At 40.4% G+C, this 19817-nt stretch overlaps 1 protein-coding gene across 1 annotated transcript in view; it reads right to left on the reverse strand.

Annotated features, from left to right (window-relative positions):
- Positions 1-19817, reverse strand: part of LOC122808165 (alpha-2-macroglobulin-P-like) — a 686630-nt gene that overhangs the window by 550936 nt on the left and 115877 nt on the right. The window contains exon 5 of the mRNA XM_044079138.1: positions 17382-17503. Coding sequence (XP_043935073.1) covers positions 17382-17503 — 122 coding nt within the window. The remainder of the gene's footprint in view (positions 1-17381; positions 17504-19817) is intronic.

The following is a 19817-nucleotide window of genomic DNA, read 5'->3' on the forward strand; positions in this document are numbered from 1 at the left end:
TTGCCGCCTCTATAGTGCCATTTTAGGCAAGGTTCAAATGACAAATTCACCACCATAACAGGAACAGGCAAGCAAAAACTGAGGGTTATGCTACTCAGTGCTAGAAGTCTAAATCTCAAAATGCACTCAATTGAGGCACTCCTTAAAATGGAGAACATCGATATCTGTGCAGTGACTGAGACCTACTTCAAGGCTCTAGAGAGCACCCCTGCATTACCAGGTTATAACTCATACCACACTTTTCAGCCATCTAACCTGGACCAGAACACCAAAGGCGGAGGTGTGTCCATATTCATTAAGGATATCCACACCTCCAGGCTAGTTGCGCAGTATAATGCATCCGAGGTTATCCAAGTGCAACTAACTCTGGGCAAAACTGCAATCCAAATTGTAGCTTGCTACAGATCCCCCACCATGCTCCAGGATTCCCACTCCTCTTTTCTTGATATACTAGAAAATATTAGGGTTCAACCAAACACCTTAATAATTGGTGATTTCAACTATCCCACCATTAACTGGGAAAACTACTCATGAACCAACTCCTTCACTCAACGCTGTCTGGAATTCATAAATTTCAATGCCCTGTATCAACCTATCCACACCCCCACCAGGGGAAACAATATCCTAGACCTAGTCATTACCAACAGGAGTGACCGGAGTTCCACACCTGAAGTCAACTCCTCCTTGGTCAGATCTGACCATAAGCTAATCACCCTAGATATCCGCATCCCGCCCCCACCCGCCATTACGGAAACCATGGTAAAAAATTTCTCCAAAGCCAACTTCATGCTTCTTAAGACAGAAGTGGTGAACTTCATGACACCCATGCAGATGGTCAATACAGTTACGACTGCTGAATCCTACACAAATGTACTCTATAAACACTTACATGAGTGCATGGATCATGTTATCCCAAACAGAACCAAGACGCTATCCTCCAAAAAAAGGAAGGAAATCTGGTGGTCCCCTGCCGTAAACAAACTCTACAACAGAAGGAAGAAACTGTTGCAAAGGAGAGTAAAATCCCATGAGTAGAGGAGCTCCCTGATCAGCCCTTATAAGATCCTCCAAAGCTAGCTATGAAAACAAAATTGCCACACTGGCAACCACAAAGTATTCTATAGCTATGTCAAGAATCTCAATGGCAATACCCAGATCTGCTCTGAGTTACAGCACAACATCACGAAAATTACAGAACCAACTGATAGTGCCAACATCCTGGCAGATAGGTTCAGTGCTAACTTTACCCCCTCTCACCCCCTAAAGGGCCCATATCTATACAGGAAGAATGTAGAGTCCCTGTAATCACATCTATGCAGGTAAAAGCTGCACTCTCTAAAACCAAAAACACAGCATCCATGGGACCAAACAACATCCCAGGCTGTGTTTTATATGAACTTCAGAATGAACTGGCTCCCCACCTAAGCACCATGTTCAATCATAGTCTCACTTCAGGCTTTGTGCCCACTGAATAGCACACAGCAACAATCATCCCACTCCACAAAGGGGGAGCTGCCACTGATCCTGGGAACTATCACCCTATTAGCCTTATGAGCCTGGTCTGCAAGGCCATGGAACGTATCATCATGGAACTCATAAACAAAGTAACCTCCAAACTCTGGACCCCACCAAGTTTGGGTTTGTGAAAGGCAGACCATGCCTTCTGAACCTGATCGACTTCTTTGAGGCAGTCACCAAAGCCATAGACGAAGGTAAAGTGGTTCACACAGCCTATCTTGACCTCACCAAGGCTTTTGACATCATCCCCCATTCTGGAATTATAGCTAAACTCACTAAACTAGGTATAAATCTCTATGTCACAAGATGGGTTGCCAACTGGCTCACTGACAGAACCCACACTGTAAAAGTTGCAGACTCCAAATCTGACTTCAAACCAGTGACAAGTGGAGTACCACAGGGTTCAGTCCTGGGACCTCTCCTGTTTGGTATCTACTTCTTTGAAGTACAGGCTAACACAGAAGGCCTCTGGATAATGAAGTTTGCAGATGACTGCAAACTAGGAGCCATAGCTGAGTCCCAAAATGATGTTGACATCCTACAGAAGGGCCACACTGAGACAGATGCCTGGTGTCAGAGGCATAGCCTCAAGCTCAGTGCCAAAAAGTGCATTGTCATCCCTTTGGTAAAAACTCTGTACCCATGAAATACCACATAATGCCGAATGTGTCATGAGACCTTGGGACCCAAGTGGACAGTAGTCTCTCCTTTGATAATCCCATCGCCACAGTAGTCAGGAAATCCTTCTATGTGGCACACCTCAACACAAAAGGGTTCTCATCCAGGAAAAAAAGGTCATTGTTCCCCTCTACTCAGCACTCATTAGACCCATTATAGAGTACAATGCCCCTTTTGGAATGTACCTCACAAGACATCTTCAGCAGCTGGAAAGGCCACAGAAGTACCTTACAAAGAGGATTACTGGCCTCAAACAGATGCCCTACACTGACTGTCTCAAAAAACTCCAGCTTTACTCTGTAGCATATTGCCTACTCTGAGGAGATCTCTGCCTAACATATAAAGCTATGTCAAACCCAGAGCTGTTGGACATGCTACACCTAAAGAAATCCCAGTCTCTCTGAGCTCTAGGGACCTAAACCTTGTCACCACAATAACCAGAATGTGCTGGAGGGATAGATTCCTGTCCCAGATACTTCCCATACTCTGGAACAAGCTACCCATCTATGTCAAGCAAAGTTCTTCATTAGCACTCTTCAAGAAAAATCTTGATGAGTGGATGGGAAATAGGAAATACACCCCGGGGATCACTTTTGTGGCTCTGCTCGACAGGGGCGCAGGAAATTAACTTTCTTGGGTGGTGTAAGCCAGGGAACCTTGGCTAGGCTTACTTAGGCCCTTGGGCCGATAGCCTAGTATCTACCTATGAACCTATGTAGTAACACTACTATGGGGCACAATACTACATTGACAATAAGAACTTGTATAGAACTGTTGCTGGAAAATAACTTCTTGATTTTTGATGGCCAGCTGTTTAGACAAAGACGGGGGGTGGCCATGGGCGCTTGTTGCACACCAGTTTTTGCCAATATAGTTTTGGCACACTGGGAAGACCTTTTTGTTTTAAATTCACCATTTAATGACTGCTGGGCCTTATATGGCCATTACCTGGATGACAGTATTGTTTTGGAAAGGAGGTGTTGATAGATTACAGAGCTGTTTTCAATACATTCATGAGACTATATCTTTTTTGAAGTTCACCATGTCTGTGGACAAAGATAAACTTAATTACTTGGATATGACTATTAAGAAAGACTATGAAAAAAAAATTCACCTCACATTTGTACAGGAAACCCAGTTTTTGAGTTTATTTATAACATCTGAGTGGGGAATTGTGTCAAATGCCTGGATTAGGCTGGAGAAGGTGGTATGTACTGTTTTACTCTCATGCATGGCCTTAGTGACTTTCTCAGAGAAATTCACCAGATTCAGTAGGTAAGATCTGCCCTTGAAAAAGCCGAATTGGGTTGGGTCCAGTGTATGGAGATTTCCTGTATCATTATTTATCAGGTCCATGATTATTCTTTCCATGACCTTGCATATAATACTGGTCAAAGTTATGGGTCTGTAATTTCCTGGGTCAGTAGATGATCCCCCTTTATGCAGAGGCATGACTGTTGCTGTCCTCCATGCTACTCGGACAAAGCTAGTCTGTAGTTAGAGGGTCTATATTAGAACATCGAAGTTTTAAAACTTTGAATGGTCTAATATCGAACCCTATTCAGTGAAAGCTGAAAACATCCTAGGGAAAAAAATTGCTGTTCCAAAACACATACACACAACACAAGCACACCAAACAAACAGCAATCTACACACATACACCTAAAATCTTACACCTAGCCCTACACTAAGCTATACACACACCACTAACTATCCACTTACCTTAACCCAAACCCTAACCCTAAGGTCCGTCACTATCGCACACTCACCTCACCTGCGCTCTAACCCTAACTCACCAACCCTGCCCTAACCCTCACATCCACACAATCGCACACTTACCTAACCCACGTCCTAACCCTAACTCACCTAACATGCCCTAACCCTCACGTCCACACAATCGCACACATACCTAACCCGCACCCTAACCCTAACTAACCTAACCCGCACTCAGTCGCACACTTACCTGAACCCGACCCGTAACTTTCTACCACAGCGCTGAAAATACAGAAGCAACAGAAATGGACAAGTGAATTCTTTCCCTAGGACAAAATTAATTTTTTTGTTGCTTCGATATTTTCAGCTTTCGCTGAATAGGGTTTGATATTAGAACATTCGAAGTTTTGAAACTTCAATGTTCTAATATAGACCCTAGTTATAGATCCCAATGGACCTGATAAGTCCTGATATAAGCTATATAAGAGGCAACCTGGTATATAGAGCACAGTTGCAACCTGTTTTTTGGTGATAATTGGCAGTGGAGTGGTGGAGGGTATTTCTTGGGGAAGAACCGGGGGTGATGGGGAGGTGAAATTTGAGCTGCATTTTTTGATCTAGATATGCTATATCTTTTGGCTGAGTATAGGTGATGCCATCTACAAGTGAAGGGAAAGAAGATGGCAGAGTAATTCAGAAACATATAGAGAATGCACAACAGAACTGCTCCTGTTGAACCCAGTCAAATGCTTATGTTCAGAGTGAAGGAATCACTGAGTTATGTTAGGGGTTACTGCAGCATTAGTAAATCTGCAACTACTATGCCCAACAGTGTGTGCCATCGCCCATGAAGCACATAGTTATCTGACCTCACTTAAAGTTTGATGGACTCCACAACACTGATATTGTGCACTGGTATAATGTAGATAGGGAAACAATAAAAGAAATTGAGTTCATGTGTTGGCCTCATCTGCAGCCCTTTGAGAGTCGTGGACTACCTATCCCAGTGGATACTAAGCTGTACAGTTTACACAGTTTAAGGATACTGCGTATTAACCATATGACCATTTAAAATGCAGACTCTGGACAGACTGTATAGTCCGATTTGCCCATCCACGAATACAAGGAGTTTTTAAATTTGAGTAATGTATCACTGTCTTATATCCAACGATAATTCCAGAGTCTTACCATGGATTGAGTAATACATTTCATCCTTGAAGTGATTGTATATTTATCAATCGTATATGTAAAGCCACTACTTCTGGAATTATGGTTACCATGTAGGATTTCGACATTCATTAGAAGCCTCAGTTGCTCATCATGGAGCACTCTATACGCCACGTTGCAGCTTATGGAATAAAGTGCTAACACGTCAAGCCACATGTTATAGAAAAATTATGTATAAATCTTAATTTGTTTTTGTAAGTCTCCTCTGTATACTTTCAAGTAGCAGCAAGTCACTTTTTTGTTTAACTACAAAACAAAGAATTGTGCTCCAAAACTGGTCTTACATATACCACAAAAAGCTGCCTTAAAACTGTATGAACTAGGGCAGTGAATTTTATTTATTAAATCAAGCCACTGATTCTTATTGCATTAACTTTTACATTTTGAGCACTGGCTTTAAACTTTAGGTTATTACTAATTCTAACATTTAGATTTTTATCTTCTTCCTTCGGCTTTTCCCGGTTAGGGGTCGCCACAGCGGATCACCATGTCCGCTCATGATTGGCAGTGGAGTTTTACGGTGTCGAGTTGCCAGCCCGGCGCCCAACCTTCCACAGAAGGCACACACATGCACACACTCACACCTTGGGCCAAGTTAGAGTGCCCAATCCACCTGCAGTGACATTTAGATGTTTATATTTGTATAAAAGCAGTAATTCTAAACTGCCCATACTAATTTTTATATTGAGTTCATATTTTGGCCTGGTCTGCAGCAAGTGGTGGTGGTGGTGGTGGTGGGGGTTACCTCCACCAATCAAAACACACCACCATTTTGACATATTCAAATTAGATGTATTTTACTTTCGCCAGTTAAAGCACCTGGCTATTCTGACCCCTCCACTTGCAAGGCCCTTATAACCAGGGTAGAACTCACTGTAAAACCATTAAGATTTGACTGCAAGAATGCTCATCCATCTGTGAAGACTAAAGAAAACATTTTTTTTTCTATAAACTGCACCAGTTGCCTTATTCTTCTGGAGAGGAGGGATAGATAAGCCATTTATGGTCAGCTGTTGATCAGATTTGCTTGTTTTGCAATCAAAGTCTTGTTTTGTTTGTCCTGAAATCCACAAAATAAAATAATGGCGCCTCAGTAAAAATAAAAAAACACCAGAAAGGAAGTCACATGCAAGGAGTTTGTTAGAAAATAACGAGGAGAGCTTTTGTCCTCGATTGTTGTTCAGTGGCGGATCCAGGAGTCTTCAAAGGGGGGGGGGCGCAGTCTGGTTAGATGACTAGCAGGGTGGGAGTGGGAAACTGGGACACTGAGTTTGGAGGATGTGGAAAGATCACCTTATGATGTTCTGACATCACTTGTGAAAAGACATTCAGTTGCACATGATTTTGCTGTGGATGTGGTAGGAGAAACAGGTAAATACTGTGCAGTACACAGCATATTTACAAATAGTACAAGTCTTTTCAACATATGCCTGACAGAGACGCTTGGTCACTCATGCCAGGTCATAGTCCCATCCAATGGCATAGCTGGTATATGCATTGTTATAACCTAGGAAAAAGTAATCCTTGCCGCGGTGGTGCAGCAGTTAGTGTTGTCGCCTCGCAGCAAGAGGTTCTCCCGTTCGATTATCAGCTGGAGCACCTTCTGTGTGGAGTCTGCATGTCCTCCTCACGGTCGAGTGACGTTAAAGACATGCAGGCAGGTGCGAGCATGAATGGGCATGTCTTCTTTGAAGGTTGGGCGTTGAGCTGACAACTCAGCACTGTAAAACTCTACTGCCAATCATGAGCAGACCGGAGTTCTGTTCTGATGACCCCTAACCAGGAAAAGCCGAAAGTCTTTTATAACCTAGGAAAAAGTCCCACTTAAGGTGTTTAGCCAAATTTGTTTTTGTAAGTAAGTTATGATTTATGTGGAAGCAGTGAAGTTCAGTTAAGTAAAAGTAAGACAGCAATTAAGAAAGTACGTGTTATGAAAAAATCCCAAAAAAGCAAATACTCAGTTTAGTAATTATATTAATCTTATAGATGATGTTAATAAAACAGACATTTCCACATAAATACCTTCTGACTAAATACTTCCTGAGGTATTAACAATGCTATTTTAGTTTCATTTTGGATTTATCTCTCTGTTAAATCGAAAAACCTTCAGTGTTTTCCGTTTCATCTTTTCAAGATATTCCAGTTTACAAGTGAAATAACCACTTATCTAGCACTATGTGAATAATAGCATGTCCTATTTTGATTAAAAATTTGCAAGTAATAAAAATATTTTGCAACATATGCTTTAAATACACAGGATGCTTTGTTAAAATAAGATATTTCACAAACCATTATCCGCAATAGAGAAAACCCAAATGTAACAATCTGCTTAAATCTGGGCCAGTCATCCAGGACTTGGCTGCCTGTATTGATAACAGACTCTTCAGTGACCCCCTTACCTCTGTGGTGGTTAGCAAATCCTTTAGCCTTAAACAACATATCCTTTGTATAATGCCACCATGGTCTAATGATGTTTAAGCACCACTTTATTCCTTCCTTATTACGGCGATCATGGAATATAATGCACGATTCAACATGTACCTCACTAAACACTTAAACATGGTTAAAAAATAGGCAAAGTTTCCTCACTGGACAGACTAAAAGCTAAGTCCATATACTTTGTTTCACACAGATCCCTTAGAGGATGATGCTTGCTTATTAATAACGCAGCATTCTAGGACCTCCTTTACCTAAACAGAAACATTTTAAAACAAACACATGTTCTGGAGACTTAAACCTATATTAGAATATCAAACACACCAAACAGTATGACTGGTACATAAACCAGTGTATCTCCATTTCTGGAATAGGCCGCCTTTATTTATCAAGCAGAGTAATTCCATAGCAACCTTCAAAACCAATCTGAATTACTGAATGGAAGACCCCCAGACTTTCACCCATGCCATAAGACGTCTATTTAAAGGAGACATTCTTAATCTCCCACCAGTACTGGGTGATGGGGTTGAAATTTTTGATGGCCCCCTAACATTAAGGCTAACAATAACCTATAAACCTATAATTAGGAGAGTTAAATGTACCAGATCTTCACATTTGCTATGAAGCTTTACAAATGTGTTTTTTTTTTAATTTGTTGAACATGCCATCATGTTGCAACATGAGAACTGCTGCCCTCCTTGGCATGTAACATTCAAAGGGAATTTTTATGCTTGACTGTTTTGGAATCTAGAGGTATTAGAAATGGAATCCTGTTTTAACAGTGAGACTCCTAATAAGGCTAGCTGGAAACTTGTGAAACTATATACACACCCCAAAAATAAAGTAAAAAATAGTAAGCCTCACCAATAAACATATTTACAATATTTTTATTTGTCTAGAGTAGTATCACATGCGACTCTGTTCACAATCGACTCTGCACTTTTGATTAAACACTGTTAGCTGTAAGAAAACAATGATGGCACTATTGCCAGCCACCGGCACAAGTTGCAGTAACCGTCTATGTACACCTCTAAGCAGGGCTGGTTTTGGAAAGGGAGAGGGCTGAGTCAAATCCACTTATACAGTCTGGGGTGTGGTGACCTTCAAGACCTCCTAGAAGTACCAAGGGTCTCAATGTTCTGTGAAGTATTTTATGCTTTATTGAAAAATAATTAGAAAAATAATTAGTTGTTAACTAGATAACCCAGAAGAGTTGGATTCCTATTAGAACCACGAATGCTTGAAATTTCAAATGTCATATGGTGGACACCATATGATCAAAATTTCAAGCGTTTGAAGGTTAAATGCAACGGTGCCATTCGGTGCAAAATGGGAGAATTTCCCTTTTCTGCACTGAAGTGCGATATCGGAGTTGGTATATTTAAGTAGGGGGGTGTAGGGGTGCAGAGGGCTTGCTCCCCTGCCTGCACCGTTAAGGTAAGTTTCTTTTTTTTTTGTTTTATTATATATTCGAACTATTAAACATCGATCATATGTTGTCGAACATATGGGATTCGAAGTTTTGAAAGTTCGAATACATAATATAGACCCGAAGAGTTATGCATATGCCCGATATTATTATGAATAAAAATCTGTAATATTTTTTTACATACACACAAGCAAGCAAAAGTCATAGCAAAACTAGTCTTACACTGATTTCAGCAAACTGCAATGCATTGTGCGACACTGGTACTACCACACTAGCTCAGTGACTACTGATCTATTGTATGACATCAGGAGAAACAAAAGCACTTTGGCACTATATTTTCTTTGAGAAACTTTAGAGAAAAAAAAGAAGTTATGTACCTACCATAATGTTCCATGTGAGTTGTCCATCTCCCCCTTCATTTTTCACTGATGGGTTCTGACTCAGCACCACTTTCTAAAGCTTGAGGTCTTCAGCTAGCTCATGGCTGCATCCCTATCTCATGATGCTGTAGGGTATTCCCCAGATCTTGTTTGCTGATGTTCTATTTTTATATAAAATGGAAACAGATATCTAAACCAAGTATACGACTTTACCAGACTTAGGAGAGGGTCAAAGACCAATAGCCAAATGGAAAAACCACCTCTCGTTCTCCCAGAAATCAAGGAAGGGGGTTAGGTGGGTGGGACATAAGAATGAAGGGTTGAGAAGGACAACTCACATGGAACGTTATGGTAGGTACATAACTTCTTTATGTGCAGCTGTCCTATCTCGCCCTCATTCTTGACTGATGGGACAGCGTCCCTAGCATCTTTCTTCTTGGGTGACCCAAGGGAGTATATTCTTCAGAATAGTGGAACCAAAAGAAGTTCTATCTCTGGAGGCCATGTCTACTTTGTAATGAGTTATAAAGGTATGAGGCTTAGCCCATGTAGCTGCTGCACAATCAGTATCTATGGGAAGCCTAGCATGGAAAGCAAAGTAAGTAGATACTGCCCTTGTGAATGAGCGTTGAACCCTTGTGGCAGTTCTTTATTTGCTGAATTAAATACAAACAAAATGCATTGAGACAGCCAGTTTGACAGTGTAGTTTTTGCTACTGAAAGACCTTTTTTTATTTTCTGAGTAGGATGCAAAAAGTTGATCAGATTTTCTCAAGTCTTTTGTTCTATGCAGGTAGAAACGCAGTTATCTATGAACATCCAACTGATGTAGCCTGTATTCTGCCTTATTGCCATACTTGGGGAAGAATACTGGTAGGTCAATAGATTGACTGAGGTTAGATTCTGAGCATACTTTGGGTAAAAGGATGGATTTGTCTGGAGTGACACTCTATCATTGTGAAACAGCATGTATGGAGGCTTAAAGGACAAGGCTTACAGTTCAGATACTCTCCTGGCTGATGTGATAGCCACTAGAAAGGCAATTTTCCAGGTTAGAAATTTCAAATCACACGACGACGCAGGTTCAAAGGAGGAAAGAATTATTTTGGACAAAAGAAAGTTGATATTCCATGGTGGTAATGGTGGTCTGATATATGGTCTAAATAGATTTGTGCCTCTTAAGAAGGCTTTTGCCAGTCTGAGAGACATTATACTTGAATTTCCATTGCCAATATGAAAATATGAAATAGCTGCAGCACCTTCATTAAAAAGTTTAGTCAAAAATTTTAGTATGGATGATATGGGCGCTGAATATGGATCAGTATGATTTTGTGAGGCCCAGGTATAAAATCGCTTCCATTTACTGAGGTACAATTTCCTGGTAGATGATTTGTGAGAAGAAATCAGAATATATATTGAACTGCAGATGAAAGATTTTGTGACCTGGCTATTTTGGGAACTACAGCAGCCAAGCTGTCAGCCTGAGGATGGAAAGAGAGGGATGAAAATCCCCTGAAGAATGTGTCAGGAGATCTGGAACTGGGTCCAGGGTCCAAGGCTTTTCTTGTAGATGAGGCTGTAGGAAGGGAAACCAAATCTGATGAGGCCAGTATGGTGCTATCAGGATTAATGTCCCTCCCAATGAACTGGTTTTCTGAAGTACCTTGGGTATTAGTGGAAAAGGGGGAAAAGCATAAAGGAGACCCAGGGGCCAGTTGTGTACAAGTGTGTCCCTCAGTGATTCTCCCAGTGGGAGGATAAGGGCAAAGTAGCTACTGCATTTTGTGTTCATGGATGTGGCAAAGAGATCACATAAAGGCTGGCTCCATGCGTGAAAAATCATTTCTGCCATTTCTTGCTTCAGGGACCACTCGTGGGGCATTAGAATTGCCCTGCAGAGTTTGTCCACAATCCCGTTGGATTTCCCCAGAATGTGTGTTGCTATTAGAAGGTGCTGGGATGAAGTCACCCATTGCCATACTCTGACGACCTCTCGGCAAAGTTGATAAGACTTGGTTCCTCCTTGTTTGTTGATATACCATACAACAGATACGTTGCCCATCTGGATTGCAATTGCTCCTAGAGGAAGAGAGTGTTCAAATACTTGCATCGCCAACAGAACTGCTCTCATCTCCAGTACATTGATGTGCAGGTGAGCCTCATATTCTTGCCAAGTGCCCTGGACTGTCTTTCCCTGATAATGCCCCCCACCCCATCTGGGAAGTGTCCGTGGTCACTGTGGTTAATGGGGAAGGTAGAGTGAAAGGACGACCTATAGTGACTTGATCTGAATTTAGCCACTAAGTTAGGTCTCTTTTGTAAGAGTCTGTCAGAATTATCTGGTATGATATTGGTAGTTCCTGCATCAACAACTGGGTAAAAAGAAGCCACTGGAGAATTCTCATATGCATCCGAGCAAGAGGGAGTATGGTGACTGTTGCTGCCATTGTCCCTAAAACTTTGAGAACAGTTCTTGCTTGGACTCTCATTCTCGAAAGCAGGTTTTGAATTTGTGTCCGAAGGGTTTGTATCCATTCTTGTGGAAGAGTTACCATCATTGTTACAGAGTTTAGTTCTGTGCCTACAAAGGCGATACACTGAGATGGCAATAAGGCGGATTTTTTTAATTGATTGTGATCCCTAGCTGAGTACACAGGTCCAAAGTGTTGTCTCTTGCTTGTAGTAGTAGATGCTAGATGCTTGGTGGTGGTGGTGGTGGTGATGAAGAGCCAGTTGTCTAAGTACAGAAACACTTGGAATCCTGCACATCTCAGATGAGCCGTAACCTCTGCCATGCATTTAGTGAACACATTGGGGGCTGTAGTGAGCCCAAAGTGCAGTGCGCAGAATTGGTTCTGACTGGCTCCCAGCTGAAAGCGCAAGTGACTCCTGGATGGCCTGTCCATTTTTATGTGGCAGTATGCATCCTGGAGGTCTATAGAGCACATCCAATTGTCGAATTGACTGTAGTGTGACCATCTGGAACTTTGTCTTTTTTACTGAGATCCAGTATTGGTCTCCAGTCCCCTGTTTTCTTTGGAACTAAAAATAATCTTGAGCAAGTCCTGGATCCTATCTGGTCTGCGGAGACTGGTTGGATGACTCTTTTTTCTAGCAACTGTTGAATTTTGGTTGTTGCCTGATTCCTGTGACTGGGTGGAAATTCCAGAATTCTTCTCATGGTTGGGGGAGGGTTGGAAAAGGGAACAGAGTAACCTCTGGATATGATCCTTTGTACCCAGTTGTCTTTTGTTATTCTTAGCCAGGCATCTGGGTACAAAGACAAGCACCCCCGACTGCTTCCAGAGTGGAACAGTTGGGCTTCCTTTCAGGAATGCTGGAAGGGCTTGCCAAAGAAAGATTACTGGTCGCCCTGATTTTGCAAACCCCTCTGCCGCGTTGCTGGCGTCTTCCATTACTTCTCCCTCCTCTGCCCCTGGAGGGGGGGGGGGGTCACCATGTGTGTCTTGAAAGGCTCTATGGGATTTACAAAACCACATCTTTCCACCCTTTTGACCCTTAGGATAGGGTCTTGAAGGAGTAGAAAACTGGACTCCAATGGCAGTGAGAGTCTTCCCTTCCTGCTCACACCTGCTCAGTGTCTTTAACTTTTGGTCCTAAAAGTGATGAGCCATCAAAAGGACTGTTGCTGAAGGATGACTTGAAAGTTTCTGCAAATGAACATAAGCACATCCAGGAATGTTTCCTAAGGGCAATTCCAGAACTCACTGATCTGCTTGCTCCATCGGCTGCATATGAGATAAGCCTCACGGAAGAGTTGACAACTAAGTTTAGGGTAAAGAGCTGGGAAGTTACCTTATCCGAGACTCCCGCAGCTACATCAGCCTGGAGGGTATCTCCAAGCTCCTTTAGGAGACCTCTCTATAACCTTGGAAAGTGAGTTAGATAATTCAGGGACCGCAGTGTAAAGTCCACAATGAGAACATGCACTTCCCATACCTATCCATCATACGAGACACTCTATTCAGTGGATAGACAGCTGTGAACATCTCAAATAACTCTTTTTTGGTGGCTGCTGCCACCACCATAGCATCTACAGGCACTCCTTTAGTCAAGAAATTTTTGTCCTCTGGTGCAGTAATAAATTTATTAGGCCTCCTAGGGAAAGGTTCCACTGTATCTGGAGACTCCCTTGCCTTTCGACAAACCAATTCCATGAATTCACTGAAAGGCGGAGAAACCCAAGAGGTGGAAGGTCGAGAACCAAAAGCCTTCATGTACACAGACTCCTCTTCAGAAGGGTTAGTGGCCTTCCAGCCACCTCTCTGCTTAAGGATTTCCAAGATGTGTGCAAATGAGACATCTTCAGAAGGTGACCATGAGGACCCCTCTGAATCATAGAGGTCTGTGTCTGATGCCAATGACTCTTCAGGGGAGTCCAAGTGTTTCCCCTTACATAACCTCTTTCGGGTGCCTCCTCAGATGGGGCTTAAGGGGAGGTTCATGAAGAGAAGGGTTCACCCTGTGGGGCCTCATGAGGCTCTGGATCTCTACTCTGTGGGCCAGATTGTGCAGAAGCTGGAACCGAAGCCCTAGGGGGAGGAATGGTAGGGTCTGATAAACTGGATGCCCGTGGGGACAAAGCCCTCCTCATGACTGCAAAGGCCCCTCTCCCATGACCCAAGGAGGACTCCAGCTCAAAGGGAACCAGAAGCCCTCCAAGAGCCATGAGAGAAGGCTCCAAGGTCAAAGTAGGAGCCAAATTCAATCAAGCCGAAACTCCGAGAGGTAAAGTCAGAAAAGATAAAAACTTGGTCTGGCTACTCCCCCCTGGAGTAGCCAGGAGAGTGTCGGCCCGTAGACACCTCAGTCGATGCCAAGGTAGCCTGAGCTTTAGGAGCTGAAGAAACCAAAGTTGGTCTCAGCACTGTGGGATCCATAACTATCAGCACCACACATTCTGGCTCCGAAGCCACAGTAGGGATCGGGGGTGGAATCGAAGTAGGGGGAACTGGTCTAGTTGGATCCGAAGCCTGGTGGGTCAGTTCCAACAAAGTTTTTGATAGAGCCGGTATTCTCAAAAGCTTTTGCACCAAGCGATCTATATCCAAATCTGACAGACTTCTGGAAGAACGAGAGGATGGCGCTGGTGATGTCACAGACTGTAATATTGGGGATCGGAGCTAAAACAGGTGATCGGCTCCTAGATGTAACTACCATCGGCCCCAACACAGATGGAGCCAAGGTAGAAGTCTGAGACGAGGTTGTTGGTACCAACATTTTTGCATCTTTTTTGATGGCTCTGATCCATCTGATGAGGCAGAAATCAGTCTCTCTGAGCCCTTGTCAGACTTAGATGAAGGTGACGAGGTCTTTTTTGAAGGAGCTTGACCCTTGTCCAAATCCTCAGCAAAGGAAGACTTTAGCAAACCTTTCAGTATCAACTTATTCTTTCACTCTTGCAACACCCTCAACCTGAAAGAATGACAAATGGAACAATTTTCCTGCAAATGCAGGGCTCCTAAACAGTGCACACATTCAATATGACTATCAGTAATTGACATCTTTTGTGAGCACTTTGGACATCTTTTAAATCCTGAGACCTTGGTCTCCTTAGTATCTTTTGTTTGTTTGCTAGCCATTACCAACAAAAAACATGATCAACAGAAGATATAAGCCTTCTAATTTAAACAGGCTATCAGCTCTTTAAGAAAAATGAAAGCACAATCCACAGTACTGCACCTGAAAAGAGATAATAACAAAGACAATGCGTAAATGATGACAACCCTCTAATTAAAACGAGTTGACAACAATACCTACCTAACTATATATATATATATATATATATATATATATATATATATATATATATATATATATATATATATATATTTATATATATTTATATATATATCTATATCTATCTATATATATATATATATATATATATATATATATATATATATATATATAAAATTTATATATATCTATCTATCTATATATATATATATATATATATATATATATATATATATAAAATTTATATATATCTATCTATCTATATATATATATATATATATATATATATATATATATATATATATATAAAATAATACACACTATAATATGTAAAAGAAAAGAACAGAATTTAAAGTCCCCTACTAATAATGGGCAAATCTTAGGAATACTGGCACACACAGCAAAGCCTCAAAAACATGGCTACTGGGGAAAAACGTTATAAGTGTAAAAACACACACACGCACACGCCAACGCCTTAAAACATGGCTATAAGTATAAGATTAAATATCAGAAAGTTATCTAACAATTTTACTACAGTTAGATAGTAAATGTCTTCTAATCTTAAATATGTATGAAGAAAAATCTACAGCTATAAGGGGATAGGGTTTGAAAAAGGCCTATACAAGACCAGCTAGCCAAAAAGTTATATAAAAGAGAAAAATAAGATGTAACAAATTTGTTAAATCACGTGATAAAGAGAAAACTAAAAACTACAATTATGTAGCAAACGTTAAGACTAAATATCTGAAAAACAGTAAAACTTAGCCAGAGCTAGCTTGAGATGACTCGATTCATTTCAGCAGCAAACGAGATCTGGGGAATGCCTTACAGCATCATGGAATAGGGATGGAGCTACGAGCTAGCTGAAGACCTCAAGCTTTAGATGGTGGTGCCGAGTCCCATCAGTCAAGAATGTGGGTGAGATAGAACAACTTCACATCAATAATTCTGTGTTTGTGTACTGCATATTATATTACAGTACTGTTATAAAGTCTGTGAATGAACTGACTAGTATCACTGTAAAAGACCACTGAAAATATTGCTATTGGTACCTTTTTAAAAACATTTGCTGTTCACAGCATATTTACATTTGTCTGGCTTATGCCTTTGAACTTTATTTTTAGACAATGGTCTTGTAATGTAAGGATGTATATATTTGGTATTTCACAGCTCAGAAATGTTACTAAGTTGGTCACGATGTAGTTAGCTAAAAGGGTGATATCTGTTCCTTCATCTTAAAAAAAGGAAATAAATATACCTTTCTCAGTATTCCATACTAACATGTTGCCCTTAAAGATGTACTAAATGTGATTACAATATAATATTGACTGATATTATCTTCTTTACAAATGTATTTGCTGTGATGTTTGGGCATAAAGCCTTCTATTGATGGCAGTTCACACTGACACTCATGTCTGTTTGTATTTGTGGACACAGACCTAGATTGTACTTGTACTGCAGTTAAGTTGTTTCTCTCATTTGATGCTAATGTCATCAATTTCCTTTCATTTTCACTACTAATGTAAGTCTGGGAAAAATGGCTACCATATTTTCAGTTTTTGCAAGCATTTAAAGAAAGCTGATGTGCTGTTTTTGATGTCAGTTGCTATCAAAAATATATTGTTCAGAATAAATCTGCTTATTTTAATTCAGATTTGTTTTAGTATTCGATTACATCTGCTTTGTTTCTAAATCCTACCTAGTTTACCTTCATTTTTCCCCTATTTGGTTGTTGTTGTTGTTTCTTTTGGCTTATCCCGGTTAGGGGTCGCCACAGCGGAACTCTGGTCCGCTAATGTTTGGTAGTGGATTTTTATGTGCCGTGTTACCAGCCCTGTCGCACAACCTTCAACGAAGGCACGCCCATTCACGCATGCCTCTACACAACACAGAAGACGCTCTAGCTAAGAATTGAACGCGACAACGTCTTGCTGTGAGGCGACAACGCTACCGCAGCACCTGGTATCCATCAAAAAGATATTTTCATATTTTTATATTAATCTTCATGGTGTGTGTGCGTGTGTGTGTTTATATAGTGAGAGCCAGGGAAATGAACCTGACAGCAGGAAAGGAGCATCATGTCTGACAAGGAAATACATTTCGTGTTACACAAATGCAAAACAACTTCAACAGAATATGAAGATGTGAAAATACTTGTTTAAAGTCATCCAACTTCAAAAGGTTGTGGTATATAGCTATGTAATTTACTTAGTTGTTAAACTGTAAACAATGCACCATACCTCCACCCGAAGGGGTTTGATCACTGTGTCTTTTCTGTTTCTTGTTGGCACAATTACAATTTCATTATCACAGAGCTCATTAGTTTGTACTGCTTCAGCAGTAATAGTGAAGTTCACCTCCCCTGTGTGAAAAAAATGCACAAAATTCAAGTTCATTGGTGTCCTTAAACAATCTGTGCAAAAATTACTTTCATATTTATAAAGCAATGCATTCAATCTTTTTCCCTGAATGTGTAGTCTCCCACTATTCTTAGTATCTATCCTAACAATATTTATTATTTATTGAAATTTATGTTTAAATGCCCCATCAAGTTAATTCCTGCAATGCATTTGCTGTGAACCAGGCTCAAATTTAAAGTCAATCATACCTGTTATGGCTTTATTCTGCAACAGGTTCTGAGTTTATCTTTTCAAACACATAAAAACTTCAAACAAAGTAGGTTTCACTGCACCAGAGTGCAGGGATTCAGTGTTCCAGAGTACATTTATTTGGAGTCTTACAAATACATTTTTACTGAGGTGCATCTTTATGACTTTTGTATGTATACAGTATTAAAAAAGTTAAATTATTATTGTGCCCACAAATGTAAACTGCTTGTCTATATTTCTCTTGTTTCCACATTTTAGATTTCATATCAATTATGTATCTATCAGATACAGTTTTGAAACAGAAAATGTAGATATTTCATTTCTGCATAAAAATTAAACAATTCAAATAAATATGTTTTCTGTTGAACACACTGGGAAATTGAGTACTATTCTGTTACAACAATGTCAGAAAAATAAAAAGAGGATCAGATGTAGGACTGTGTGAATCGCCAGTTCCTTGATTTAATGATAGCTTTAGTTGAATCACAAATATTATTTGGACTTTGGTCTTTTCACCTGAGCTAAACTACCCAAGTGCACCCTAGGAGCTACCCAGCAAACCTGAGTGAGTGAAAAGAGTGAATGTACAATATTGCTAGAATTAAACTAGTCAGCCCTTCCAGAACAAATAAATAAACAAAGGAAGGGAAAGTATTCCAGTGTATCAAGCAAACAAAATATATATTTCTGTGGATTAATTATGCATTAATTAAGACAACCTAATTTAGGTTAAATAAGAGCAAATATAAAATAAGAAAAAAAAAGGTCTGAAAGACATGGGTCATATGATATCATGAAAGGGAAAGAAATCTTTTACAGAAAAAAATCAGTTGTGCAAATGCCAGCTGAGAAGATATACGTATTACACAGGTTTCTGGGGATTATGTTAAATCTTGCAAAGTTTTACCTAATATGACCGAGATAACCATGCCTCTGCAAAAGTTGTGTGAAAAAGATGTAACCTAAGAATGGAGGTATGAAGAGGAAAAGAAATTTTAAATGCTTACTCACTAGTTACAGAAGCACTGCCTTAAAAAAACTCTAATGCGAATAAACTATTTGCGTTGTAAGTAGATTCAAGTTAGAATGCACATAAACTGTAAGCACACTAGACAATACATCCGTTACCTATGGGTCAAAGGCATTTACAAATGAACAAAAGAGATATGATCAAACAGAAAAGGAACTGTTAGGAATAGTGTATGTTTGTGAAAAAAAAATCTGTGAAAATATCTATGGTAAGGAGCTCAGATTAAAAAAAAATAACCCTTTAGAGCATATCCAGAAAGTGTTTGTACGATGTACTTCTTACATTTCAGAGGGTGTTACACAGATATGAAATGTACATTTATAGCTGGTAAGCAAGGCAGGGAAGAGGAGAAAATTACGGAAAGAGATCGGACTATCATCTTAATGTTAATATGGTTGGATAGTAGTAGATGAAAGTGGTTCAGGTGGGGGTGGGGGAGGTTAACAGTTTAGAGACTATGATGTGTGAAAAGTGAAGTGAATAGGAGAGGGAGGAGAGGGAGAGTGGATCTAGCGATTGATAGTGGATGACAGGAAGTGACATAGGAAGAGGAAGTGGGGTTGGGAATGCAGAGGAAGTTATGCAGGAGGAAGAGACTGAGTTTTACAGGAGGGGTTTAATCCGTGAGTTGTGATTGGACTGAGTATGGTCAGAGAAGTGGTCAGGTAAGTATAAATGTAGTGTCCAGGGGGTTGTTGGGAATTGGGATAGTGTTGGTTAACAGATCTGAAAGAGACTGAGTGGTGGGTTACAACATCTGAAGAATAACGGACTTCCCACTGACAAAAGAAAAAATATCTCTCTTAATTGAAACTTTAAAATACGTATGATCTACAACTTTTTACAATTCTATGGACTTTGTGCCACTCTCTATAATGAGAATTTATTTAAAAATAAATATAACTGAGTGACTTACCACTTACAGTATTGCGGAGAAGAGGAAGAAAGTTGAAAAAGATCTGCTGCAGAAGTTATTAAAAGGTGGAAAGGGTGGACTATAATTTGGTGACTACACCCACCTACAAACACCAGGGTTT

This window comes from Protopterus annectens, chromosome 8.part0 (assembly GCF_019279795.1).
Source record: "Protopterus annectens isolate FY-2018-M chromosome 8.part0, PAN1.0, whole genome shotgun sequence".
Lineage (NCBI taxonomy): Eukaryota > Metazoa > Chordata > Ceratodontiformes > Protopteridae > Protopterus > Protopterus annectens.